The sequence below is a fragment of the Pholis gunnellus genome (genome assembly GCF_910591455.1).
Source record: "Pholis gunnellus genome assembly, chromosome: 1".
Lineage (NCBI taxonomy): Eukaryota > Metazoa > Chordata > Actinopteri > Perciformes > Pholidae > Pholis > Pholis gunnellus.
Genome location: NC_136528.1, coordinates 14,744,363 through 14,771,518, shown reverse-complemented (window position 1 = coordinate 14,771,518; position 27,156 = coordinate 14,744,363). Strand labels below are relative to the sequence as shown.

Genomic DNA, 27,156 nt, shown 5'->3' with positions numbered 1-27,156 from the left:
CTTTTAAATCTACACTTGAGGACAAATAGGCTGAAGAAATAGATGTTGTAATCAGGCAGAATGTGTTTATGGGGACATGTTTAGAGACGGCTGCACTTGCGTGCCGTTCTTTCTTCGACTTTTACATCAAAGCAGAAAAGTGGGAGTTGATCATCATGTGTCAAATGTGACCACCATTCCTCATGATTGAGAGCCTTTTTCCATACTGCACATTCCCAATAGAATATGACTAAATATCGTCTCTATATACTCTCTCATCTGTTTGCTCTGTGGTTGAAAATAAATGTATCATAAAATGGTATTTAAGACGAGAAATAACATATAAATACTCTGTAACTATATAAATAAAACCTCTCTGGGCTTCTACTCAGTCTCTAATAACGATTATACACTAACGAGTCCATTGGGGAGCACATACTAGAAGGGCACGGCCTACTGTGTCTAATACAAATAATAGTTTATGTACATTATGATATATTGTTTTTGTACACTCCTCTACACTGGCTGACTGGCTGCATCGCCCTCTGGTATGGCAGTTGCACCACCCTCCACAGTAAAGCAAATACAGAGGGAGGTGAAAACTGCTCAGCACATCACCAGGACGGAGCTGCCATCCACGGAGGACCTCTCCACCAGTGCAGGAAGAAGGCCAACAGGATTATCAGGGATCACTTTACCTTTATAGACTTTATCTTACTGTTTTAAACCTGTTTACATTTCTTGATATATGTATATATAGACTAGAACCCAGTTAATTCATTTTCCAATTCCAATTCCATATTGTTTCATTTTAGATTTTATAGATGTTAAATTTGTATCCCTATATTTTAACTTTTACAAACTATTTCATGTTGTATATTCAAATTTGTACTTAGGGGATCACTGTTGGAGTAATATTTTCATTGCCAACGACTGCTTCTCTGTAACTGTTGTGCACATGACAATAAATAACTTGTAAGTTGATCCATATGAGGGTTGAGCGAGAGAGAGAGATCCTCTTCATGATGTAGTTTTGGGCTCGATTCTCAGAGACGCGTCATACAGGCTCTCCTCATCCAGCACTGTACTGCTGTCCAGCAAGTACTTTGCAACCTAAAGCAATAATGAACACAGACACAATTTTAAAGGAGTGTCCCAAGATGCCATGCATATCTGGAACAAACAGAAATGTAAGCTTGATAAATCAAAAATATGATGAAAATAACTTCTTCTGAGCAAATATATACTTTTACTGAACAATGCAGACTATTAAACTAAAATGACATTGCAATACTAGTGAAGTAATACTTCCACACAAGTAATCAAAGACATGAGAACGTATAAAATAAAACAATACTAAAGAAAAACTCACCTTTGGTTGATAATCAATCTTGTAAGCCGTTTGCTGAAATTGCCGTATTTCCCTGATAATGTGAGATATCTGGAGACAAATGAAATAAAAACTATTTAAGACAGAAACAACAACATGTTCATGTTATTGTGTGTACTTCAGCACACTATAGGGTTCTCTACCATTCTCATCTTGGAGAAGTTAACCAGGCTGTCTTCGGTGTAGTTGGGTGTTCCCTCCTCGATGAAGGCCAGGTCAGTCAGGTACATTCCCAGGTAGGGAACACAGGGAGGGTCACAGCTGAGGACAAGAGGAGGGTCAACTATAGAGATATAGTGCTCAAACATAAAGAGGAATGTATGTAACTCCTCCACCACAATGTGTGAGTGAAAAGCTATAGATACGTACTTCTTCAGAGCTTCTCTCAGGTTTTTGAATCGCCCCTCTGATGACACCAGCTTCTGTAGCTTGTCGATCACAGTCTTTGTCTAGAAAATGGATCAAAGCAAAACTGTTATTACCAGCAGCCAAAAAGATAATTTAAATCTTCATCAGAGTTTCATGAACTGAGGACAATGCATGTTGTCATTTTTTGTTTCATTTTTCATACAAATTATTTTAAAAAATCAAGTTTGAAATGGTCTCTACAATATGACTGAATAAAAAAAGCTTGAAAAAATATGTTTATTCACATTCACTTCTAGGAAGTCCCTGCCCCCCATAAAGCCTTATATTTAGTATGGTATTGATCTTCTCACCTAATGCTCGGCAAGAGAGAAAATAAGCATATTTCCCAGAATGGCAAACTATTCCTTTAGGGCAAGCTAAACTTTATTACTAATTACTTAGCTAAATACTGAAAATCTTACACCCAGTTAACTTCACTGCTGGGAAGCAACGTCAGAAATGTCTGTTACCTGCTTGGAGACTTTGAGCCAGGTCTTCTTGAGGCGGAAGATAGAGCTGCGATTGAGAGACGATGTGATCTCCAGCATGGCGTTGTAGTTGTGGAGGCAGCGACAGATGTCAGCCACTGCCACCCATTTCTCGATCACCGCCACTCGCATGATGACATCGTCCCACTGCAGGATCTCTGTGGCGATCTTGTTGCTGATCTGACAAAAAAAGAGAAAAAATTCATGGTGATGATAATGAGCATCAATCTATCTATCTATCTATCTATTTATCCATCCATCCATCCATCCATCTATCTATCTATCTATCGATCTATAATCGACATTTACATTTATATTCACAATACCAGGGTAAACACATACATCGTTGAAATGCTTGGTTGTCTTCATAATATAGGGAGTTCTCTCGTTCTTGTCGTTCTTCATCCAGCCTTGACCAAAGAACTCCCTGTAGACAACAATGAAAAACACACCAACATTTACTGTGTGTGCTTCCCTTCACTCCCCCCGCCCCACTTTATCACCCTTTATCGTTCTTATCGTATAGACCAAGTGCCTGTGTTTGTGCGTTTGCGTTGCACATGCATGTGCATGCCTGTGTACTCACTCGTATGGGATCACCTTGAAGACCAGGTGGTCCAGCAGCGTGAGTTGCTCAGCTATCTCCAGGGCAGAGTGGCTCTCAAACGGCTCAGTCTTACAGTCCTCCGTGGCCTGACACTAACACAAACACACATTTTGACAGTTAAAGCCCAAATCATTTCTACAGGATGCATACTAATCGTTTAAGAAGTACAGGGGTTATTTTATACTGAAAAGGCCTTTTATTTCACTCACCATCTGTGTGATCTCTTCCAGTGTGACCTGGTTGTCTCCAGGGTCCTCCTGAGTGAGAGTCCTACATGCAAAACATACAAGTGTCATTATCTGATAGGTTTGTCCACAATTGACATGACCTGAGTAGACATAAATGGACTTAACCTGTTCAAAAGTGCTCAACTTGACCCAGCACACTGGGTATTCCTTTCTTTCTTTGTTCAGTTTGGGTTACAGGCACTTTTGGCTTCAGCTCCTCAGGTTGATAATGTTTAGTAGCAGTAGGACATGCTGACAGGTTGTTGCTGTACGAGCGTACAATGTGAAACTGCTGCTCAGAGGAAAAGATTTAAGTTTCTATAGCTTCACTGTCAGTGTCCAGGTCCATTTTGTGGAGGTCCAACAGGGACCTGGGATGTACTGTATCTACATTAGCTGGCATCAGAAATACTTTTGCAGAAGTTTTTTTCTAAAGGGAGCTGACAAACAAATGTGTCATATATGACTTTATGTGCCATCAAGCGATGATAACAGAAAACCAACCTGATGATGTTGGCGGCTGCCTTTCTTTCCTGTGTCAGGAGCTCCGGGTCATGCATCACCTCCTCCAGGAAGCCAATTACCCGCATCTTCAGCTCTGTGTTGAGCTCAAAGTCCTGAGGATAAACACAGGAACAACAGCAGAGTCATTACAGAAGTGTTGTTTTTCTTCTGCAAAGGCCTAGAAAGACAGATTGAAACAAAGAAAACGATCGAGGGAAAGGTGAACTGTACCTGTGAGTGTTTGGAGACCCAGTGACGCAGCACATTCAGGACTCTGTTTGTGGCAGCTCTCCTGATAACAAACTCTTTGTCCCCATTCCTCTGGTCTGTCGGAAAACCTGGAACCCGGTTTAACAAAGTCGCAGTGAAAATCAATTCTCACACTGATGTAACACTATTTTCCTGCCTCCAGATACAGACAAAGCAGATAATAAATATCACTGAAACAGACATTTAGAATTTGTTTGGAGGCCCCCTGGTGGTCATAAGGCATAAAACTGCTTGTGCTTTTGCTTATCTACTGTATGTCACTTAGGCTAATTTGTTCAACCAGAAATGAACTGTTTTACAAAGTCATCTGTCATCCAAACAAGGAGGCTTTTGGTGGGAATCATACTAGATATGAGATACTGCTTTTGTTAATTCCATAATAGTCTAATAATAGTCTAATAGTAATTGAAGCATCCCCTCACGCGACTGACCTGTGCTGGCGAGCGACATACGACGGTACTTCTCCTTGGTTGGCGTGCCTTCATTGGCACCAGCGGTGGCGATGGCAAAGGCCGAGGCAGCAGAAAGAGCACTGCGGTTATTGTCCAGCTCCCGGCAAGATGACACCACCATGCCATTGTTGAAGGAAAACAGGGAAAACTCTACAGGGAGGAGGAAAAAAAAGGACTTTTATAAGATTAAAACCCTTAACTACTCTTCATTTTTGTCATCAAACGGTTAAAGGATACTTCCATCAGAGCATTTGTTATTTACAAAAACAATATTACAACTCTTATATTTCTGAGCCTCAGGATTAGGCTGAAATGGGAATTGAGGGTGGCTCATCTGTTAAGCTATTACAATGTATTTCTGTAAAGTGCTGTGGAATTACTATTTGTGGATAATCAAACTCAAGTTGTTGACCAGTGGAGGGCAACAGAGAGCTAAAACAAACCCAGCACAGTGTGTCCTGCAGCTCGTGGCAGTGACGGCGTACACTCCACTGTTTCTGCCTCTCTGCCTCCCTCCTTCACTCCCTCCCTTCCTCCCTGCCTTCCTCCGTTTAGCCGGGGGCGGTATAGAAGAACATGCACATCGTTGCTAAGGTACAAGGTTTCCTTCCACCTACTCACACAAGGCACTGGCTTCCCTTGTATCCAGCACCGTGGGAAGAGAACACGCTGGGGATGAATTGTGCCTGACTACCTACGGGGTGGATGCTCCCTCTCTGTGCGGTACGGGGAGGGCCAGGAGGCTGTGGGTGGTTTTTATCAAGCCCTTATTTGGTTATAGTTACGCTTGTCATTTTCCGAAAAAAAAAAAAGTTTGCTATACTGCTGCAGTGTTAATTTAACTCTATGAGTTTCTCTTCTCATCTCAACCTTTTTGCATTTCTCACATGCACAATCTGACTCTGGATGGTAAAAATGGATCTGATGGTAGAAACCAAAATTACACCTTTTGCTGCCTTTGATATTACTGATTTCCACAGAAAACGTGATTTGGACATACAATGTACCCATTTCTTCTATTCTGAGACAGCCACTTGTTTCATCTGCTTTGCTGACATCTTTTAAGAATAAGTCAAACTCCTGAATGTTTCAAATGCATTAAAGCAATAGTTGACAATGGCTCTGTCCAACTGTAGCAAAATCTGTTTGCTTATTAACAACACGTTGTGGTTTTACTGGGGGTTTATGGTTAATTTATGAGCTTTAGAGGTGCTGGTAGGTGGATTTTGGACAGAGCCAGGCTAGCTGTTTCCCGTCTTTATGCTAAGCTAACCAGCAGGGGGCACTGGCTTCTTCTTTACATATATTTACGGACATAAAAATGGTATCAATCTTCTCATATATCTCTATGCATGAAAGCGAACACACTGACAGGAAATATATCCTGCCTAACCTGTATATGAATGCCAACTGGTGTTACTTCTGCTACAGGTCTTTTCAGTACTACTCCACTGGACAATTGCTCTTTTTAAAACTGATTTAATTTTCGTTTAACTGCTCATTTCACATTATCTGGTTTTCTGACAAGTTGAATCATGCAATCTGCTAGCAGGAAGTATTCATTAAAGTGCTCATAGAGGATGTGACATAAGAACAACATGCCTGTTTGTGCTTCGTGTTACTAATGATATTGTTATTGACTTGATCTATTATTATTGATTTTATTTTGTCATTTTCTAATCCGCCAAGACACTCCACTGGCAAGTACTCCATGTCACTAGCACTAAGCGCTAAGCTACTTTAGTTTGCCAGCTCTTACATTCTTGCCAAGTTACTTAACAATCTTGCCAACTCGTTTGTTTTTAAACTGGTGGGTTGGTATTCAAAAGTAGATCACACGATGTCGAGGACATGGAGCCTATTAAACAGAACACTGTGTTGCAACACAATGGCGCAGAGACAAAGTATACTGCACCAGAGTTTTTTGACTTGACGTTCTTGGGTGTTGATGGTGATTTGGGAGGAGACATTTCTGCTTCTGCTTCGTCACTCTGTCTTGGTTCCTCATCACATTCCTCTCTCACAGACAGATCTGGACAGAAAAAAAAAAGTGTTTCACAATCAAGAAAAAGAGGCAGTAAAGGAGGAGACGTGTATGAAAGTGATGTATGGGCATAACTGCTGGGTTGAGCTTGGTGGTAGCTGGCAATGATACGACTGGGGCATAGTGTCAAAACATTCAAATCTAATTTGAAAAAAAAACATACATGGATGTACTGCTGCTCTTTTGCTGTGCAAGCCCAAAGACAACTGTTAAAGAAGCTGATTTTTTTACATATCCAAAATATATTCAGTACCAGTCTAACTTTGATGGGATTGACAGTCAAAGTTGCTCTCGTATGAGTGGAGGATATATACAAGATATGAGCATGACAGTGGGTTTGTGAAAATGCTTCCACACTACATGAACCTCATTAAAACTGAGCAAAATCCCATGGACAGTGATTCTGACCTTGCTTGTTGAGGACAGACTCCTCCGCCTTGCCTTCGGCTTTGGTCTCTCCCTCATCGGGGATTTTGCTGGCCATGGTGCTGGACACATATAGCTTGTTGATGTCGAGGGTGGTCTTACTGAAGGGTGACATGGTGGAGTGCATGCTTGCATAGCCATTGGGAGAACAACTGAGGGCAGCCAGGTCCAGGGCTTTGCCCCCTGTGATGATGGGGATGTTGAGCGAAAGCTTGCGACGGCGGTTGGGCGAGGACGTCTTGGTGATGGAGAGCGGAGGAGGGGAAGAGAACTTGCGGCTGGCACGTGGCGACGTGGGTGGCTCGCCGTAGAGGAGTTTGTTGTTCTGGCTGCTGGCAAAGAAAAGCTCCAAAGAACTGCAGAAGAGGAGAGAATGAAAAAGCGGAAAAAAAGACAGAAGAGTGAACACAACTATTCACTTTTGGGATTTTTGGTTAATTATTTCTAGTGACCTGAATAAGAGAGAGAGGGAAGAATGTGTAATAATGGGGGTGGATGGTGCACTTGGTGTCAGTACACAGAAGCAGAGAGGGAACACATTAACCACAGGGCTCTTCGGGAGCTCCTGCCTCTTTTATTTAAGCTACATTGTTTAAGACAGCATCCTTCTTGCACTGAGAGCCACCCCCTCTGAAGGCCTATAAATAGCATGTCAAGTGACAGTGTGGGAGGCACGGGTGCTGCCAACAGCAACCAGCCCAGGGGAGGCCCACAGAGACATGGGGAGAGAGAAACAGAGAGAAAAGGGGAGCCAAATAGAGGAAGGGAGAGGGAAAGAGGGAGAAAGAGACAGAGGTGCAGTGCAAAAAAAAAAAAAAAAGCGGGGCAAAAACAGTGAGACTGAAAGGGAGGGGGCGAGAAAGGAGCAACATAGTGGATATGGATTCCACCACAGCGAAGGCTGCTGGCTGGGAGTGGGCGAATGGGAAGCCTCCAGCCCTGTATGGTGTTAGCTGAAGCCATGTTGTGTCTCCTCGCCTAAATTTGTAAAAGAAAGGAGGTGAGAATGACAAAGATGGGAATTGAAGGAGGCCAGGAGAGGGAGACAAGGGGGAGTTTGAAAAGAAAAAAGGCAAAGCACAAAAAGCAATGTGGGGAGTTAAGAGAGGACACAAGTCAAGCAGGAAAGAGGAAAATCGAGAGGAGATAATCAAGCAGGAGAAGAGAGAGGAGCAAGACAAAAAGAAAGAAGGAGCAAGAGAGGAGAGCAAGGTCTGGGTGCAAAACACCACCATCAATATTTAATACCGTAGAGCCGCTGCAGATGATGGGAGAAAGGGAGAGAAAGAGGGAGGGAGGGAGGGAGGGAGGGAGGGGGAAGACGAGGAGGAGAGAGGGAGAGGGTGGGGTCCTGCAGCAGAGTGAAGGGTTGCCATGGTGACAGCGCAGCGGAGAGAGGAATGGTCAGACTCGTGGAAAGAAAAATAAAAGTGAGAGAACGGAAAAGGGTAAAAGAGAGGAATGAGAAAGAAGAGGAGGGGTAAGGGAGAGGTGGGTGGACGCAGGACCCAATTAACTGTGATGGCGGACAGAAGACGAGAGGAGTGGATGTGTTGGTGTGACCTCTCGCTGCCTCTCCTCTAGTCCCTTCTCACCTGGACAGGGTATGATAGCATGAAGGGCTGCTTACAGACAGTCCACGTGAGAGCAAAGACAAATCCAGACACAGGGGAAGTCCTACCTTTTCACTGCACCATTACAGCACTGTTGCTGCATCCTTCGGAGAAAATTTAATTTCAAACTTTGTTCCTTTTTCAGTTGTCAGAATCTACATGGATTGGCACTGAGGTGCTCGGAGGAGTTAAGTGTAACAAACCGTTTGAGCTCACCTGTTTAAAGGTAGAATCACTTCCTGAAGAGCGACTACAGTAACTCTGAATTAACTTGATCACAATTGCAAACACTGTTACAGAGGTGGGGGGCGATGTGCAGGCCCTCTGTTTCAGCTGCAGTTTCAGCTGGTTGAGACACTTTTCCTTTAATTTTCTTTGGCTGATGTTGTCATGCATTTCAAGTCCGCCACATGCAGCACATTGATTTGCCTTGTTGTCGAAAGGTGCTATACAAATAAACTTGCCTTCAGCGCCTTCACATATCAAATAATTATGCTGTTCTTGGACTGATAGACCTGGAGATTTCATTTGACTTTGGAGCTCAGCTAGTTGTTCCATGTTGGTTTACTGTAACAAGACTAAGAGTCTTACTTAAAGCAAAGTTAGCTGCCCTGTGGAGCTGCACTTGGGCACAGTGGTGCTTTGAGCTAACGTCCATGTGCTAATGGGAATGTCATTAGTTTTGTAATTATTTGGTCATTAACCAAACTTTATTAAAACTTTGACTTGATGGTGGTAAATGAAAAGTCAGGGGATCCTTTAAAGTTAGTAAGATTCGTCATTTGGGGACTATGCATATCTGTACAAAATTACATGGCAATCCATGCAATAGTTAAATCGATAAAATATTTCATTTCTGGATCGAGGTGGTGGACCAACCAACCGAGCTTCAAGCATGGCTAAATGAGTCACATATCAAAGTGCTGATTGCAGACCTCTTTACACCTGACAAATGCTGCTAATTAGTATTCAGGCCTTTGTAGCAGTGTTTGCAACTGTTTCCTCAAAGTAAAAGGCATTTTCTTATGAACTAGAGCTAAAGACTTTCCCACATTCCACAGGTGTGGAATACAAACCATGCATGCTGTAAATATGAAGTGAAGAAATTTCATCTTGACACAGGCTAATAAATGATCAAACGCATAAAAACAATGTGTGCACACACAGACTAAGCAGAACAAGACATCGGAGTGCTATCTTCAAACGTTCTCTATTAGCCTGCAAATAAAATATGGTTAGTGTGAAAGATGTCATACCAGTGAGCTCATAAAATCCCTTAAACCTCTTGGAACTGCCTCACTCGGGGGATCACTCACCGTGCAGGGATGGCACTGATGGGCTTCTTGTAGATGGTGATGAGCTTGTCCAGCACTACGTCAGCGCTGGAGAAGACGCGGTAGGAGTGGAGGAAAGTGTTCAGGAAGTCGATGGAGAGGAAGCGCAAGTCAGTCAGCCTCTCCAACAAGCGCTCCACGCTGGCGTAGCGGATCTGCAGCACCTTGCAAGAGTTCATCATCTTGCTGAAGCGGATGTCCACATCATCACAGTACAAGCTGGTGTCCGACCTGCGTTGGGATTTAAGGTTCTGAGGTTAGGAATGTGACTCATAGGGATTTAGCTCCCAGTACTTATGCAAACAACATAAATGTACTAACTGTTTCACCTCCAGTTAGTACATTTTTATGGTCACATGTGGATCAGTGGGTAAAGCATTAACATTGCTATGGGTTGGGTAGTTTTCCAACTTGAAAAAACACACTTCCAAAAATCTATACAATATCAGAATCTGATCTGTGTATACATACAACTGTAAGAGACTGTGTGTGCATGTGTGTGTGTGTGCGTGTGTGTGTGTGTGTGTGTGTGTGTGTGTATGTGCCATTGTAATCTTTTTTTCAATTTCAGAACTTGAAAGTGAGAAGATTTTAGAAAATGAAAATGATGATTCACTTATTTAACTTGCTGTTTCAGGGTCCAATTAGGTTTAGGTTGCGATGGTTAAGGTTAGCGCATGGGGGATATGTTATGTCGCTAAGGGTCCTCACAAGTATAGCACTAAAAACATTAGTTTGGGCACACATGTTCATGCATTTTTCATATATGTATGTAATGCCAATGCCAATCTCTGTTTGTGCATGTATAATGTTTGTGCATTTCTGCGTGGTGTCAGACTCTCACTTAATCATCTGTGGCACAGTCACTTTACTGTTTTCCTCGAAGGCGTTCATCATCAGACCATTGCAGCGAATGTTGTCAATGCACTGTAAGGTAAGCAGACAGACAGAAAAAAGGCAGTTAGTGATTATAACATAGCAAGAGGGAGTTAACAAACTTTAGATGATACACGTTTCTATCCCGAACGGCCTTGAGAGTTGTTCTGTTCTAATCTTTGCAATGTTACGTTCTGTTCCGAAATGATGTTTGCAGCCTACAATCTTAGCTCTAATTTGATTACTTCAATTGTAATGTAAACTCTCTTCATCTAATGATGCTTAAGTGAAATCATCACTTTGTTTGGAACACTTTGAGTCTTTAATCACACAGTTGAGCACACGTACCTGGCTGATGTCGCTTGTCCACGCTGATTTCTCCTGTCGGGACGAAGGCACCAGGATGACGGTGAAGGGCTGGACGTCTTTGGGCTCCACCATCACTTTAAAGTCCAGGTGCTCTATGTCCGGGCCACTCCGGTCCCCTTTGGCTGAAAACAGAAATGACAAAATAACATTTAAACAAATTCACACTTTAGCAAAGTGTTTGTGTGTGACTGAGTCTAGCTGTTCTGAGAGGGCAAACATTCATTTTTAAATCAGATTTGTGTCATGTATAATTATACTGTTTTTGTTATTGATTTATACATTCAGAAATATTTAACACCAGTGACAAGAACAAGGTTTTTTTTCATTCTTGACATTCCCAGACCAGTATGGAGTTTGACATTATAAGGGTTTAAAGTGCAGATATGTGTTTTCCATTTGCAGTTAATTAAGAGAGAGCTGCATGAATGCACAAAACTATTATTAACAATGAGCCATTGTGGTTTGCTTGATTAAATAATGTGCAACCAACACCATTTCAACCAGTTTCAACCATTGTGAATGGGATTGTTTTGGTTACGTTTGATGCTGGTGAGTGAAGAAACAATATCTTTGTAGAAAACAAGCCTACAGCTCTCTGTGGACAGTCATGCAAACAGGATAATTTTGGAGAGTTGTATAATAATGTAATGTGTTATTCATCTGCAATTTTGTTGTTGTAACTGTTTAAGTTTAGCTATTCCCAAAACAAAAGTGACTGTGGGAGTGAAGGCGGAAAGGTAGAAATGATGCAAAGTGCTAGGAGTCACTGACTGTTACAGTTTGTCTTTGGTAAGGTTTGCAATTATTCAAGTCCAGTAGTTTACTGAGCTATACTAACTGAACAATTGCATATCTTTACTGTATGTTTCAACAACTACATATACACTTTTGAATATATTGTACATGGTAACTTACACTCATCGTCTGTCCCTTCTGGCTCCTCCATCAGTGTGCAGTCTATGAGAGAGATCACTCCATTCTGTGACAGGGTTGAAAGGTCACAATTTCACATACAGTTTGCTAGACAGTGGAGGGTTCTTTGTATTTTTAAAGTCTGAACAAAAGCTGCTAAAAAAGGTATCGACTTTGTGAATGTCTCCTTCGGGGCCATTAAAACGCTGGGTCAATGCTATGATTTTATTGGATGTGACTAAAACGTTTTTTGGAGAAAAAGAAGATAAACTAAATTATAATTATTATATGTATATATTATATTCTTTGGGAAAAATGTAAAGCTTTGTCAACTTTTTTATTTCTTCATTTCAACCAGTTTCGAGACATTTGATCTGTTTTACAAGAAAAAAAGTTTCCCTCAATAATTGGGTTGTATCTTTTTTTTAATATCAGATCCTCTGAAGTACAATCCTACTGTACCTTAGTGATGTGTAGTTTTCCCCCGGAGCCGCGGGTACAGATGATGAGATGTTTGGAGAAGAGGAAACACTGTCTCTCGCCCTCTTTCTTCAGAGACAGAGAGCCCAGTCGGCCTCTCGTGATCTTCCCTTTCTCGCTCATCGGCACCTGGATCAGGGAACCTGTGGAGTGTCACCATCACACACACACACACACACACACAGACACACACGGGAGAAAACACACAAAATGTGACTTTGACCTTGATCTTATAATTGGTGTTTAACCTTCGAAAGCCTTTTATAGGAATAACCCAATGACTGTCTCTCAGCTATTCCTGTACCACAAGGTCCACACCTCTTTGTAATATCAGGTGTGGTTACAGTTAAAGACAAATGCACAAAATGTTTGCTCCTATCTGTAAATCTTCAGAGTAAAATTGTGTGTAAACATTTAGACTTCTGTTGTTTGTAGTTTGCAGTTAGAGTGAAATATATAACAGGTATGTGTTTGTGCGTAAGTAATCAGTGATTTTATTCACATGTCTGCAGAGATGGAGGAAGGTGTTGAACATCTGGGTGAGATTATATGTGATGCATCACAACAGAAGAGATGTGTGAGGACGGTGTTAAATGTATGAGGAAGAATTGATATATAAAACTGTAAACAAATAATGTATGCCGTGCCGGTGAGTATAGTGTTACTCAGTTGATAGTTAGTTACTTACTCAGTTTGAAATTCAGTAATAACCTTCCAGTTACTATTTTCAGTAATGCTTTGTTACTTTGACATCTCGGGTCGGCTAGTTTGCTGTCTGACCAGAACTTAGATAGTATGTTAATCATCAGTTTGGTCTGTTTGTGTTTAGTGAATAAACTGGAGGTTTTCAGTGTATGTACAAATGATTTTTTAACAATGAATCTTTAAACTGAACTGACTTTATAGCTGTGAACAGTGAAACTCCCCTCACCGGTGACTGAGAGCACTGTTGTCAGCTCCGCTGTGATAAACCCTCCATTACTTCCTCCTTAAAAGCCTATTAAAAGACTGTGAAAACCACAGAAACAATCATAATCTAATAACTCATCAATAACATGGTAATTAGCTGTTAACCATATGTGCAGTGCTTGTGTTGCTAGTTTTGAGACTGAACGAGCTGGAGACAGTCAGAATGAACGCTGAACATCACAGCGGTATGAATGGTGAGGCTAAGTGCATTTGCACGTTGATGTGCCGCTAAGCTCAGGAAAAAAAGTAGACAAACTACATAGTCAGTGAGTGGATCTTTGACCTGAACTGACAATATGATTTGAATCATCAAAGTGATTGTTGATTTTCTCTATAGTCCGGACGCAAAGGGTCTTGAGTTATTGTTTTGTGTCTGGGCGTGTTAAAGGGCCTTGTTTGAGGTTGGGTCCTCTAGAAAGCTTTGTGCACCGAGGCTAAGGTCAGTAAATTCCTCCATGTGGGTGTTTGTTGTGTAAAAGTAGCTTTGACAAAGCTGGGCAGAGCAGCACACGTGAACTAACAAGTAATGTAATGCAATACTTTTGCCGTTGGGTAATTAGGACAGTCATTAGTAAAAAAAAAGACTCTTCCAATGAGTACAATGTGTAATGAATAATAAAGTACAGTTTCAAGGAAAATTGTCCAATGCTGGTTGTGTGACCTTTCGCTTGGTATTGTGGGTTCAGATGTTGCCTCCTTAATTAGAGAAACATTTATATAAATAAATGAGTCTTCAAACCCTACATGTTTACAATCATCTTTGGGGAATTTGCTATAAAGTTGAGTATAAAGTTTGCAAACAAATCAATACAAAAATCCCTGTTTCACAATTGTCTCTTACTTACCTTGCCTGACAAATGTCTGACTGGTGTCCAGCAGCACTTCACAACCCTCCACAATCATCCGCTCAATAGCTAAGTTCTTCCTGATGTTCTCCGTCTCGCTCACCTCATCATGCATGATTCTGAAGGTAGAGAATGAAAATCAGAAACTTCACCGTCCAAGTTGTTTGTTTAATTCATTAAATGTAGTATCCCTCCACAAAATCACTGCGTGAATCTGACAGACATCTCTGTACCCATTGAGTCACACTGAGTGAGTTTTAACATATACTGTAGCACAATGTACATTATATTTTCAATCGCTTGATTGACTGACTGATAGAGCTACCTGGAAAGTTCCTCCAGTTTTGACTTGGCGTAGTCCAAACTGTTTCTCTCTACATGCTCATGAGGGGTGTGAGCCAGCAGCTCATGCAGCGTCAGGATGTAGCGAGGGATCTGAGAGAGAAAGAGACAGAAAGGTGTTTTAATGAGTTATTGAAATGGGTATCTTTAATCTTTTAATGTTAAAATGTGTTAAAAGAGATGTCAAGCTTTTCATAAGCAGTGTCAAACATCTTGACTCTAATGGCCTTGTACTGGTAATTAACTGTTCATGAATCCCATCCAGGGATTGCCTGGGAAGCAAAAAGATCCTCTGTTTTACCAGAGAGCTGATAATATTGGCACTTTTGTTCACATTCACCATGAAACACTATGTTTCCTTTCATCACCACAACATCCGCTGTCTTCATTTGAAACATAATTGTTCTGCTGTTCATGTAGCTTTGAAAACCTCAGTTCATTTGAACACAGATTATTGTGCTGTTTTGCACCTCATGTTAATTAAGTTTTCTATGGTGATGTCTCACAATGGTCTGATTTTTGGAATAATTCATTTTCACACAAATAACATTGATTCTCTAATAGAGGCATTCTAACTTTTTATTTTTGGTTTTCAGATTTTTTAATGCCAGAACTGCTGTATTAGTGATGTCACAAGTTGTGAAAAATTAAAGATAAAGCATTGATGCATTTTGGGGTTTAATGTTACACTTGTTGCCCTGATGGGGGAGCCATGATTAAAGGTCTTTAAGCTTAAATGCCATTTTCCAGAAATCATTGGTCCAGTTTAGACCAGAACAGAATGATATTTTCTGTCAAATGGGCATGTGTCTAACTTTGAAAGGCCCGATATGCAGCTGCTTGAATCTCAAAAACAATACAACTATGAATACAAATGAAACAAATTGGCTATAATAAAGGTCTAACTCATAAGTGATATGTCACAACACTGTGATTTTGACAAAACATGGACATATGAGGAATTTTGGCACTGTGCATTGTTAAAAACACTACACTTGTTGGTTTAACTGTGATAGAATTCAAAGTCAGAGTGTGAAAAGCCATAGTTTTGTAAGAAGGCTCTGGATGGCTTTATAATATTAACATAACTCTTGATGTTTACCTACAGGTACACCAAGTTGGCTTAATTCAGGTCAGTACATAGGAAAAGTAAACATAATACCGTATTTGAATATATTTCACCACAGTGTTGTTTGAGCACAAAGACCTTTTTCAAAAGGAAGTAAGGTTCATGTGCATGCACTAAACAATGTGCACTGGCTTATACTTTATCACAATGTATACGGATTGTGCAATATAACTGCTGTTATCAACTCTGTAACCCTGAAGTCTCACCTGAAACATGGGGTAAGTGAGGAAGGTCTCCAGTGTCCTCTCCTCACAGTCGGGCTTAGCCTCGTACTGCTTCAGCAGTTTGTCGAAGTCTCGGTTCTGTTTGCAGTGGGCCAGGATTTGCAGGCTGTACTGATGGTTCCTCACAAACTCCTGGTAGATGTTGAGCATGGGCAACAAGATGTCAAACAGGTCCGCTGCAAAGAGAAGCAGAAATCTTCATGAATATATATATATATGTTTTCTGACACTACATCAAGAGCAAAAGCTAAAAACAAGCTATTTCTTATCATTCTCCATGAAAAGATAAAATTGCTTTTTACTTGAAAAACTTTCTGCAAACACCTAAATTAAAACAGTAGGACACAAGTACAAAATCATTCAGCGTGATGTTGTTTACAGTGTGAATCATGCGAGAAAAAAAGCATTGTTTTTAGAGCAATGTTTTTGCATGGTATGAGTGCCACAAGCTGGTTGGCAACTCTCTCAGGTAGATATTTTGTATGTATGATTTGGGGGAACTGACCCTTCAACAAACCCCAACAAAAACAAGCCAAATGTTGTGTGGGTGACTGAGGGGGTAGTCTCCGTGTCTCTTACCCAGCACCAGGGTCGGCCAGCTGGCTATCCGGGCCTTCAGGCCCTGGTAGAAGATCTGATGGAGGAACATGATGGTCTCACTGATAAAAAAATCAAAGCAAACAGTGGTCATGAGGTATTGTTTCTCCCTCTCTTGTTCACAACCATTGGCAGCTTCCAATGTCCCACTATCACAACCAGTCTCAGCACCACCCACCTGTTAAGGAAGATGCTGCTGACGTCATCGTGAGTGATGGGCGGCTTCTTAGAGCTGGCGGCCATGCGCAGCGGCCGCAGGAAGTTGTTGACCAGGATGTGGAGTTGCTGGACGTATTCAGCTTCGGCCTCCAGCATGCTAAACACCACCTGGTTCCTCTTCCTCATGCTTTCAGCGTGAGGTGAACGGATGTAATCCTGGATGATGGTTTTCCACTTCCTGCGGCAAATCCAACCTCTCAGGAAACTCTGGACCTGTGTTGAACAAGGTTAGCACACACAAGTTAAGCTAACATTGTTTGCATTTGTGTGTGCATGCATGGATTTGTGACTATAATGAGGTAATCCAGTGGGTTTTGGAAGAGTTTTACCAGCCTAATAAGTAGGCTTCTTTTCTTTATAAAAACAGGTGTACTTAGTGCTCCAACTTATCCTGCAACTTTGGAAACAATTAGGAGGTAGCTAATTTTGACTGGACAGCATATGTATATATACTTATATTTTCATGTACATTAAAACAAGTATTTCATTTAAAATGAGTCTGGGAAAAGTGTATTCCAATAGAGTCACAGACATTTTTTGTATTTCATTAACTATTTAAGACAATTATCATCGTTTACATGAGGCATTGTCAGATAGTGACGAACTGTCACTGTCACTCTTCCCTTCACGATGTAGATAGTAGTCCTTCCTGGAAGTAAATATCAAGATTTCCATCATCACAAGGCGAAGAGGAATGCACCTAGTCAGACTAAGATCCATATCTTGAAGCTAATGGCTATGAAGACAAGCTTAGCTAGCTCGTGTTTGGGTCATCACTGTGTGAGAATTGTTAAAGAATGCTAAAGAATTCCTAGTGGTTCTACTAAAACCTGCATTAATTGATTTTTGTGGTCACTTGGGGGTATCACAATAACACATATTATGACCTAATAAAGGTGCCGGGGAGAACGTGCTAGCAAACAGTTGCCTGTTTACACATCCTGCAGACAGTAGCATTTATTTGTGTTTCTGCTGATCTGACAAATTCAATATTCATTGTCCTTCATGCTCAGTTTTTGTCTTCACCAACTCCTGAGATCTATATTGTTAATACTAGTTGAACATTTTGCACCGGTACACCAGTGCATAGGTGTAAATACAGCTACCTGCTGCAGTTGGAAACAATTTTTGTTGAGAGTACTGAGAGTACACCAAAACAAACATTGAAGGGGGTAAAAACCAAAACACTGAGCTCAAAGACAAAAATGCTCTGTAGAGCTGAGGGGAACAGCAGAATCGGGTCATAATTATCTGTAGGTTCGTTGCCTGCTCAGCTTTAAAGTAACTACTTTTCTAAAACTTTCCAGCTTCATTAAAGAGCAGGCAGCTGCTTCAGTAGAGCTGAAGAACAAGCCTGTGGTTGTAGTGGATGAGGAGCTCCCTGCTGTGAATGCGAGAGTGAGCTTCCTTGAATAAATGAAGGTTAAAAATAAAACCTGTTTCAGAAACCATACGTATATCTCTGCTGGAACAGATCAAACTTCCCCTCCGTCCTTTTCCCCTTCCCACTTGGCTTTCCTCTTTGCATTGCTTTAGTTTTTCTTGATAGAGACAGAAGAGTGATTGAGGCTTTCTCCTTTAAAACGGCGCAGCACTAAAGCAGTCAGACCTCACCTTTTTGATCTTCTTGATCTCTGTGTCGTCTTCACTGGGAGGCACCTCCGGATTTGACTGGATCTTTTCATTGTTCTTCAGCAGTCCAGCGATCTGAAATCCAACACCAATCAAACATTGCATTGACTGAGTACCTCACACTGTATGCATCTATAATCCTGCTCTTGATCTTGGTAATGTCATATTCTCTCACTGCACTCACTGTTTTTATCATGATTCTGAATGTTTTTTTTGTTCAACTTTGTTATCGTCCATTAGCTGGTTTCAAAGATTCACATATGAACAAACGGTACCAGTTGCATCTAAATGTATTTCATTTTATTCAACCCTTTTCATTTACTCCCATTAGACTCACACAGTGTATAAATAAGAACAGACCAGAGAAAAACAGCTTTCAATAAAGGACTGAAATTCAACAAAACAACCCAAAATCCATTACTACTTCCCGTTTTAGCCATGGAAAGTGAAACAGTTGATTATCATTTTGTGGTGCAGGCGGCCGTATCAGGTACAATAGAAGCTGATTCATGCATATTGAAAACATTCAATTCAAATGGAGCTAGCCATTAGCACATTAAAGAGAGGTGTATTTGATCCATTTTAGACTGTATAATTAGGATACAAAACACTCAGTAATCGTACTGCAGTCTCTAAGAAGGACATCCCGGGGGCGCTGCAAGCTGCGAAGCTTGCCTTGAACTCGCAACATTTTGGTTTGGAATCCAGGTCCTGACCTTTGTCCATTGCCCTTTCTGTCTTTATACTTTTCTCTCTCTGTCTCTGTAAACCATAGAGTAACAAAAAAACAAACACACACAGGTAATACTAGCACGAAATTACAAGGCAAGTTACCTCTGATTTTAGCCGCTCTATCTCGATTTCCCCATCCTCTATCTGTTGTCGAAGTTGCTTGGCAACCATTTTCTCCGTCTCCACTATTTGGAGTAGATGGAGATACTTCTGCATGAGGGTCTCATGCTCTGTAGCCAGGTTCCTGTAACTATACAGACACGCACACAGACATTGTAAGGACCTCATTAACGCATGTTTCATGGGCTCGCCATAGATTTATCAAAGCAAAAGCAGACTTCTGATCAGCATATGTTTGAACCACAGACCTTACGTCCGCACCGAGCCCAGACACTTACGCAACCAGTTCTTCAAATACTTGTGGGCTTAGCAAACCACGTGTAAAGCCTGCTTCTGCATGAGCAATTATTCTGAGCATTACCCAATTCAACAAAAGGTTTTAGATTAATTTGATTCAACATCACAACACAGTGTGTCAAAGTGTAAATGCGCTGAAATAAATAGTTGTAAAAAAAGAATTCAAAGCCTTAGAGAATGGCATCTAGACTTAAGAAACCTCAATAAAGGCCATATAATAATATGTAAATACAGATTTTCATTGCCCTGCTGCGTATAACATGCTTACAGGCTATCTTACGTAAGTGCTGCTGCCCTGACTGAGAACTAATCAATGTGATCTTCAATAAGTTCAATCAATTGACCTTTCACCTGACAAATTCACACTGCTGACATTTAGAGTGATTGTATCGCTTGGCTTTCATGAACCTCTTTTGCCTCTAAATCTTAAAGGGGCATTTTGCTCACAATTTTACTGCGGAAACGAATGTTGGGAAAGTTTATGTTGTGTATGTATTTATACTGTGGTTAATTACATTCTGTTGTGGTCCTTAGCATCTTAGTCAGCTTAATGAGAATTTTGGAGCTAACACAAATGCTTTTTTAGCCATGCTAGCAGCGGGCTTCTAGGGGTGGCAATGTCCACCGCAGAAGAAAATATCCTGACAAATATCCTAAAATGGCCATGACATTTTTTTTTTACATTTATGGGTCCAAGAGAATACATCGTAATGACTCTGGTGATCCCCAGTCTTTTTGGGTCAGGTAAATTTTGCATTAGTCCGATATTTTGGTTCAGCATATTAGCATATTCATGTTAGCATTTAGCTCAAAGCACCGCTGTGCCGTACAGCCTTACATTGGATTCTTGTTAGGATACAACTACATCTCATTTTAAGGTCCAACTGAAATCACATTTAGTCATCCCTCTTTATGACATTTGCGGACCCATTTACATGCAGTTTGATGTGCTGCAGCTGAGCAGCTACTCAGCTAGCTAACCTGCAAACTAATGTTATTAGTGCACGATTCTCCAGGGAATGTTTGTTATATCGCTCGTTTGACAAGCTACGTTGCAGGACAAGACGCATGTTCACGGGTTAGATAAGGACACTTAAGCAGGAAAGCTAATGTAATGTCTGTCCTGTGACTCTAGTTCTTGTGCTGCTGTCTGGCTCGGTGTGACCGTCTGAATTATTGCAAATCTAGGGGATGCCATCATGAAACCAAAAATAGATAATTTCTCCCTTTTGGTTTCCGACTTTCTTTTCTCAAAGGAGAACACAGGACAATTGATTTAAAGGGCAGATATGTATGCTGAAGCAGATTTCTTTTTTTTGTTAGTGGACTTTAACGTTAATAGTACTCCAAATGACCGTTTTGAGCCTATCGACTCTTACAACTCGATAGGCTTGAAAAACCCTTTCAATGTCCTACATCACAGGGTGCACACACACACGCACACACACACACTTCCTCAACATCCTCAGCTGACTGTGTGTATGTAGGTGAGAGGTCATGTGTGAGAGGTACCTGGCCTGTGTGATGGCAGCCACCCACTCATCACAGTCCTTGACGTCTTCCGTGCGCAGCTCCAGAGCCTTCTGGTTGTCATGATTGAACGTGACAGTAAAGTAGTACTGGAAACAGATATGATGGAAAAAGTCAAATATTTGCCCAGCATGTAATCAGACAATCAGTATATATTAAAGGGTTTTAGTTAAAGATTTGCAGGAAAGCCTATCGAAGGGAAAACCTTGGATGATTCGTCATCACTGACCGTCTTTTTTCATAAACCTACAATGTGTTCAAATTGAAGTTGTATGTCTACACACATGCATGCCCATGTGTGTGAATGAGTGGGAGAGAGAGATCCTGAGGGAAAAGTATTGAGAGATTCATTATAAAGCCTCTGTGCATTCTCCCTGTAACCTGGCAACTCACCTCTGAATTGGTGGAAGCCTCTCGACTGACGCCACATTTTGTTTTGCTTTGTCCCAGTGGTTTGGCTGCATTTTAGTGACACAAACACTTCTGTGTCCTCGCCCGTTTTAACTCCCTCGCCAATTATCCCCAGTGACCCTTCAGCCTTAAAGGTTCAGAAATGGCAATTATGGCAAATGCATGTGGAATTGTTTTCTAATAGGCTTATCAGGTAAAATCCTCAAATCAACAAAGTGGTGGTCATTGCATTAATAGTACAGACAGCCTATTTGTAGTAGAAACACATCAAATTATATAACACTAATGCATTGTAAATAGACCCCCACAAATCCAATATATTGGATTTTTTTATCCCTCCCAAATGCCAAGAGCAAATCATTTGTGAAGGGGAGTAATGTTCCATATTTCCTGATGAGCAGCAGAATGGGCCTTTGTCAATAATGTGCTTCCAATCTCTCGCTTCCTGTGAGCTGTTATGTCAAGCCTTTCTTTTTGCCACAGAGACACTGTATTGTAGGTGAGACAATATAGCCAGTAGTAAATCCTTGTTTAAAATGGACAAAAGGTATTTGAGAGAAAATATATACACACGTATTATACCACTATGTAATGATCATGATAAACTACACTTAAGAGTAATTTCTCTAAAAAAAATGTTTAGTAGGGCCCAGACTATAAAAAGCCATGTTCAAATGTTCGGTTCTTAAAAATGTAAGCCCTAATGTTCTGTTTGAAGTCATTAATAACTTACTTAACACTTACTTAACATTGTTTTATCACTATGATACTTCATGAGTTTTTCTAATTTTCTGCGAGTTGCTTATAAACAGGATCTTGAACAGATGACTTGTTTTAGAGTCTGCTCTGAACACAAACAACACCTTACTTCTGTATGGTGTCCAGCTGTAAAGCACAATTGATTTGTATAAGACCCTTTTTTTGTGATTCGTGCTGACAGTGCTTCTCTCACAGCACTAGCCTTCCCAAAAGAGTCTACCTGCATTTCTGTTACTGTGGTTTTATAACAGTTTATCCACCTTTGGTGTCAGTCTAAATGACCCAAAAATCAAGCAATGTCTGACTGGATAACATCCTGTATATTTGTTTCTATGTGAATGATTTTTGAATGACCCATTTCCTGTATTTAATGTCACAACCCTTTGTGGTCATTCTATGTTTTGCCACCTCATTAAATGCGCAAAGACAGTTTGAAGAAAAAAAATAATAATAATAAAGATGTTATTTTATACATACAGTGGTTGGGTTTGTGGCACCGCTAACATTGGTGGTTGAGTACATAATGGTAATGTTTCTTCCTTGTGTAATTTGAACCACCTGCAGTAAACTGAAAATGTAACTTGTTTAATTGACAATGACACAGTAAAATAAGAAAAAATGAATTAACGGACACACATTTCAAAACAATTGGGACTATATTTGGACTATTGATATAATGGACCACTATTGATGTATGGATGCATTCATTCAGTCTATACAAGTCATTGACCCACTTGCTCTGGTATTTTGACACAGATAGCGTTGAGACAGCCATGCTGTTTGTACAGTATAAAAATAGTTTACTCTACACTTCAAGATTGTACTTAATAAATTCTGTAGCATTTTAAAAAGTTCTAAACAATCCTCACAGAAATCCCTACAAACAATAGTCAAGTTATGAAATATGATGGTAAACTAGATTCTTTTCTCTTTTGTTCTTTTGTAAATGTGTTAATGTGAAACAAAGAAAAACGGTAAAAACAAACACATATCAAGCACTTCCACTTCACCCGCCCTCTACCCCTCACCACCTCACATTTCTTACATGCCCATATTTGCTGCACTCGCTAAGTGAAGCACAATGCCGAGGCATGTTGTTGCACATTTCGGTGGCCCCTTCAAATGCACTTTTTCAGATGCAAATAGGGGTTGCCATAGTAACTGTGGGCTTAAACGTAGCTCGCCTTCTAAATGGGGAATAAGAACATTTAAAAAGTAGAACACTCCAAAGAATACAATGAGAAGGGAGAGACAGACAGAGAGGGAGGCAGAGAAAGATCTTTTGCCTTCTTGAGGAGTGAGGGCTATAAAAAGCGCTGTAGCCCTGCAAGGTGGCAGTTGGCTTGGCATCTATTCGCTGCATTGTCCCTCTCCCTGTCACACACAGATAAGATCCAGCACTCGCCCGACCATTCCTCCTGCAGCTCTGACACACACACACACACACACACACACACACACACACACACACACACACACACAGTACATGCAGACACACCACTGAGACGCTCATCAGAAATCTGTTGTAATCTGCACATGTACCAGGTTTAATGTCAGTAAATCTACAATCACATTGCCTCAGATGACCTCTGCAGTCTGCTCATTGACTCGAGTGTCATTCTTTGTTTTTCCAGAGTGGGGGAAAGGGAAAGGGAAATCTGTATGCCCTCAGATACCTGGAGCATTGATTACTCTTTCGGTCCTCATTTCACCTTTTAGAGATCGACATCGGCGCATGCCAGGAGGTCACAAGTCGGGGCGACTGCAGACTTCAAGCCACACACAAGATGTACAGATGTGGACACATGCAGACATGTACACTTGCATGATTGATTGCCAACTAGGAAGCGTGCGGTTCTCGCACGTGAAAAGTACGCATTTGTGAAAATACGGATCCAAATTTTATATATGTGTGCAGAAAATGTCACACCCCCACACAAATAACACAAAACGGAGAGAATTTATTCCTGACACATATTATGTAAAGGGACACGTGCTGAACAGAAGACTGTGTTATGCTAATTGAAGGCTTTCAAATTCATTTAATTCACTGTTGAAATAAATTCACTGCAGCAGCCTGCATGAACAGCTGTCATCATAGATGTCACTCAGTCCATATTTCATCCCAAGAATAGAGCTCTTGTCCTGACAGGGTTTTAAGGAAATAGGTTTAACGGTGAGGAAAGTTTAATAGTTTATACCTCCATAAAAGTGGCCAAGAAGTTCTCATAACTAAATGACAAAGTGGGTTGTTCGTCAGTGTCTTGCAAAACAAGCCATTTGACAAATATAACTTATTTCTGATCTGCTACATTTAGTTCTGGCTAATTTTAGGCAACTAAAACTACTTGGTAAAAAATAAAAGAAATCTCTCAATGTCAAAGTTCACATGACTGTAAAATCTTGCTTGTTAGGAAAATAACAAACAACCAGTGATTGTTTTTATTTCCTGCTGAGGACTGTAACCCCCAAAAACCTAAATTTGAATATGTTACAGGGAAAAAAATGGTCTCTGCTAAAATAAACATGCATTTACTTGTAGTGAATCATCTGAATTCTGCTGGCACATCTGTACGATGCCCTTTTGGTGACAATGATACTAATCCTGACAGCTCTGCCAACAAAGAGCAGAGGGCAAGTGTTTGAAGAACATGACGTGACAGCAGAGTTCAGTTCCCAGGACAGCAACACCAGGTACAGCTGATGAAAACAGCCACACACAGAAACTGTCGGAGACACTGTACAATAGTCTCTCATAATGACTTTACCCTGTGTAGTAACATTTAAATATTACAACTCAGGATTGGGATCCTAACCAGACAACCTACAGTAAGGAAGCTGTATAATTCAATAGATTTTTTTTAATAATAGTAATAAAAGTAAAATTTGAGTCTGACAATATAGCAACAAAATATGTAAAATTATCCTCAAACATTGTTTTGTTTGGTAGTTTAGCTATTTATATTAAATAGGAACTCCCAACACATGGTGCATATTCAGATAACATATGACATGCTCAATATTTGTACAGGATTTTGGGTCTGTCTGATATTAGTTGGTGATTTTTTGTATGACTCACTAGAGTACAGAAGCTAAGTTCTAGTCATCTAAAACTGAACTTTTTTTTTTGCAATGGAGTTATTTTCAACACCTGTAAGTCCAGAACAATGTGGGCACCCGTATTAGTTTGTTTTTCTCTTTAAATCTACTATCTGAAAAACATTCAAAGGCGTAGCCTAGGGGGATCATGAACCCCTACGTCCTCGGTTTCAGCGCGGCCAGGCTCATTTGTTGCATGCATAGAAATAAGACAAAACACTCCAACGCCATGAAACAAACACGATGTGTATAGTTTTCAGAATGAAACTTGTCTGTCTCACTTTTGTTGTACAAACATGTTAGGAAAGTGCAAGAGAAAGTCCAGGTTTTCCTACAAGGAGAATAAATGCCAAATTAAACATGATAATAACATTGGTGGAAAATAGTGACAACCTTTTTTTCCCCCCTTATAAACGAAGATTATGATGACTGACCAGATAAAATGACTTTTGACTTCAATTATTCATCGGCTGTGCTGCAGGGAAAGCAGAAGAGACTGCAGCTGGCAGAGCAGATTTCAAAAGGTGACTGCAGTCATAGCTCACAGCTGCTTGACCACTTCTCTGGATCTTAAATGCTTTTATGCCACAAGGTTTATTCCTTCCAGCAGCAGCCTTACTAAGCCTTCAAAACGGTTTCGCTAGAAGCAACCATGCTTTCCCTGAGATTATTTCTGACCCTGTCACACTGGCATAAAAAAAAAAGAGAGTGGAAATTGTGTAGCCCTCACACATGTTAATCCATGGCACTAAATGCCTGAGGAATTCAAACGAAGGGGGGGATGCAGAGAAAAACAAAAGCATGCCTGGGACATCGTTTGGGTTTCATTCATGGCTATCGTTATCAACACTATATGATAATGAGAGAGCTATCAAATGAACCAAGCCGCTATAAACCGGGGAGACTCAGTTGCCAAGGTAGGATGCTATTAATATCAAGACAAGGAATTAAATCAATACGTCAAAACGACAGGGAAGGGGCAGCTCTCCTCCGCAAGATGGCAACCTGCAAAGTTTGGATGCTGTTTAAGTTTACTCCCTGAGCTGCGATCTCTGAGCACTGGGGGGGGGGGGGTGCAGCCTCTTATATAAAAATTAAATGTGCTGCAACACATATTGTTATGATAAGGAGAGAGAGAGAGAAAAGTGGAGGAAGATAAACCAGTTCCCGTGTTTGCAAAGTTCCTCAGAGAATTGCATCTATCCTGTCTTTAAACTTTAAACCACTGCATGATGAGTTACATCTGAGGCTGGCTGCGAGGCTATTTTAGTGCAGAATCGAGACAATCAATCAGTTAGAATGACGCCATTACGTAACACCGAACGTCAAGTGAACATCTCCGGGACATTGTTTGCGTGATAAATAGATGTTGGGATAAAAACAACAACTCCGTCGTTTGCGCTTCTGCTGCGTATACAGACACCTCCTCGCGTAAATGAGTCTTTCACCGAGTGCCACGCTGATGAAAGCTAGTTTCTCCAAAAACAGGAGACACATCAAGTAGCATATGCGAGTGAGCCCCGTTCACTGAGACGATTTACATCGACAGTGTCAGTCAGTCGGACTTAAGGGAGCTTCGCGTGATCGATATCTCACCTGCTTCTCTAAGCATTCCTTCGCTGAGAGGGACGGTTTCGGCGACGGTGCCCTGTCACAAACACATCCCTCCAACAGGTACAGTCCGGAGGGGCGTGAGCTGGAGTCGTTCTCGAAATAAAACAGCATGTTCTGCAACAAAGCGAACCACTTTGAATGCCATTTTGTGTTGTCTGAGCTTTTCTTACTCAGGCAACCTCGCCTCGTCCCATCTTTCTTCGCCAAAAGAGCCAGATAGGTGATGTGGCCGTCATTGAGTCTCATCCCTTTCTGCAT

The 27,156-nt window shown here is 40.9% G+C and overlaps 1 protein-coding gene across 2 annotated transcripts; it reads right to left on the bottom strand.

Annotated features, from left to right (window-relative positions):
- Positions 1 to 999: 999 nt before the first annotated feature.
- On the bottom strand, positions 1,000 to 27,156 carry LOC306709713 (ras-specific guanine nucleotide-releasing factor 1-like; the record flags this gene model as incomplete). Of its 2 annotated transcripts, none has more annotated exons than XM_079177973.1 (27): positions 1,000 to 1,092; positions 1,352 to 1,420; positions 1,513 to 1,630; positions 1,739 to 1,818; positions 2,248 to 2,445; positions 2,608 to 2,692; positions 2,852 to 2,958; positions 3,082 to 3,142; positions 3,604 to 3,716; positions 3,835 to 3,941; positions 4,305 to 4,473; positions 6,236 to 6,357; positions 6,778 to 7,151; positions 9,725 to 9,973; positions 10,587 to 10,669; positions 10,967 to 11,109; positions 11,903 to 11,966; positions 12,362 to 12,522; positions 14,194 to 14,312; positions 14,519 to 14,628; positions 15,871 to 16,064; positions 16,468 to 16,547; positions 16,664 to 16,917; positions 18,319 to 18,411; positions 19,171 to 19,318; positions 20,998 to 21,104; positions 26,881 to 27,156. In XM_079177973.1, the coding sequence occupies 27 exons, from the start codon at positions 27,154 to 27,156 to the stop codon at positions 1,000 to 1,002; spliced, it is 3,777 nt and encodes a 1,258-aa protein (XP_079034099.1). The 2 variants fall into 2 exon arrangements, with proteins under 2 accessions (XP_079034099.1, XP_079034098.1); XM_079177972.1 differs by having other exon boundaries at positions 4,305 to 4,475; positions 6,241 to 6,357.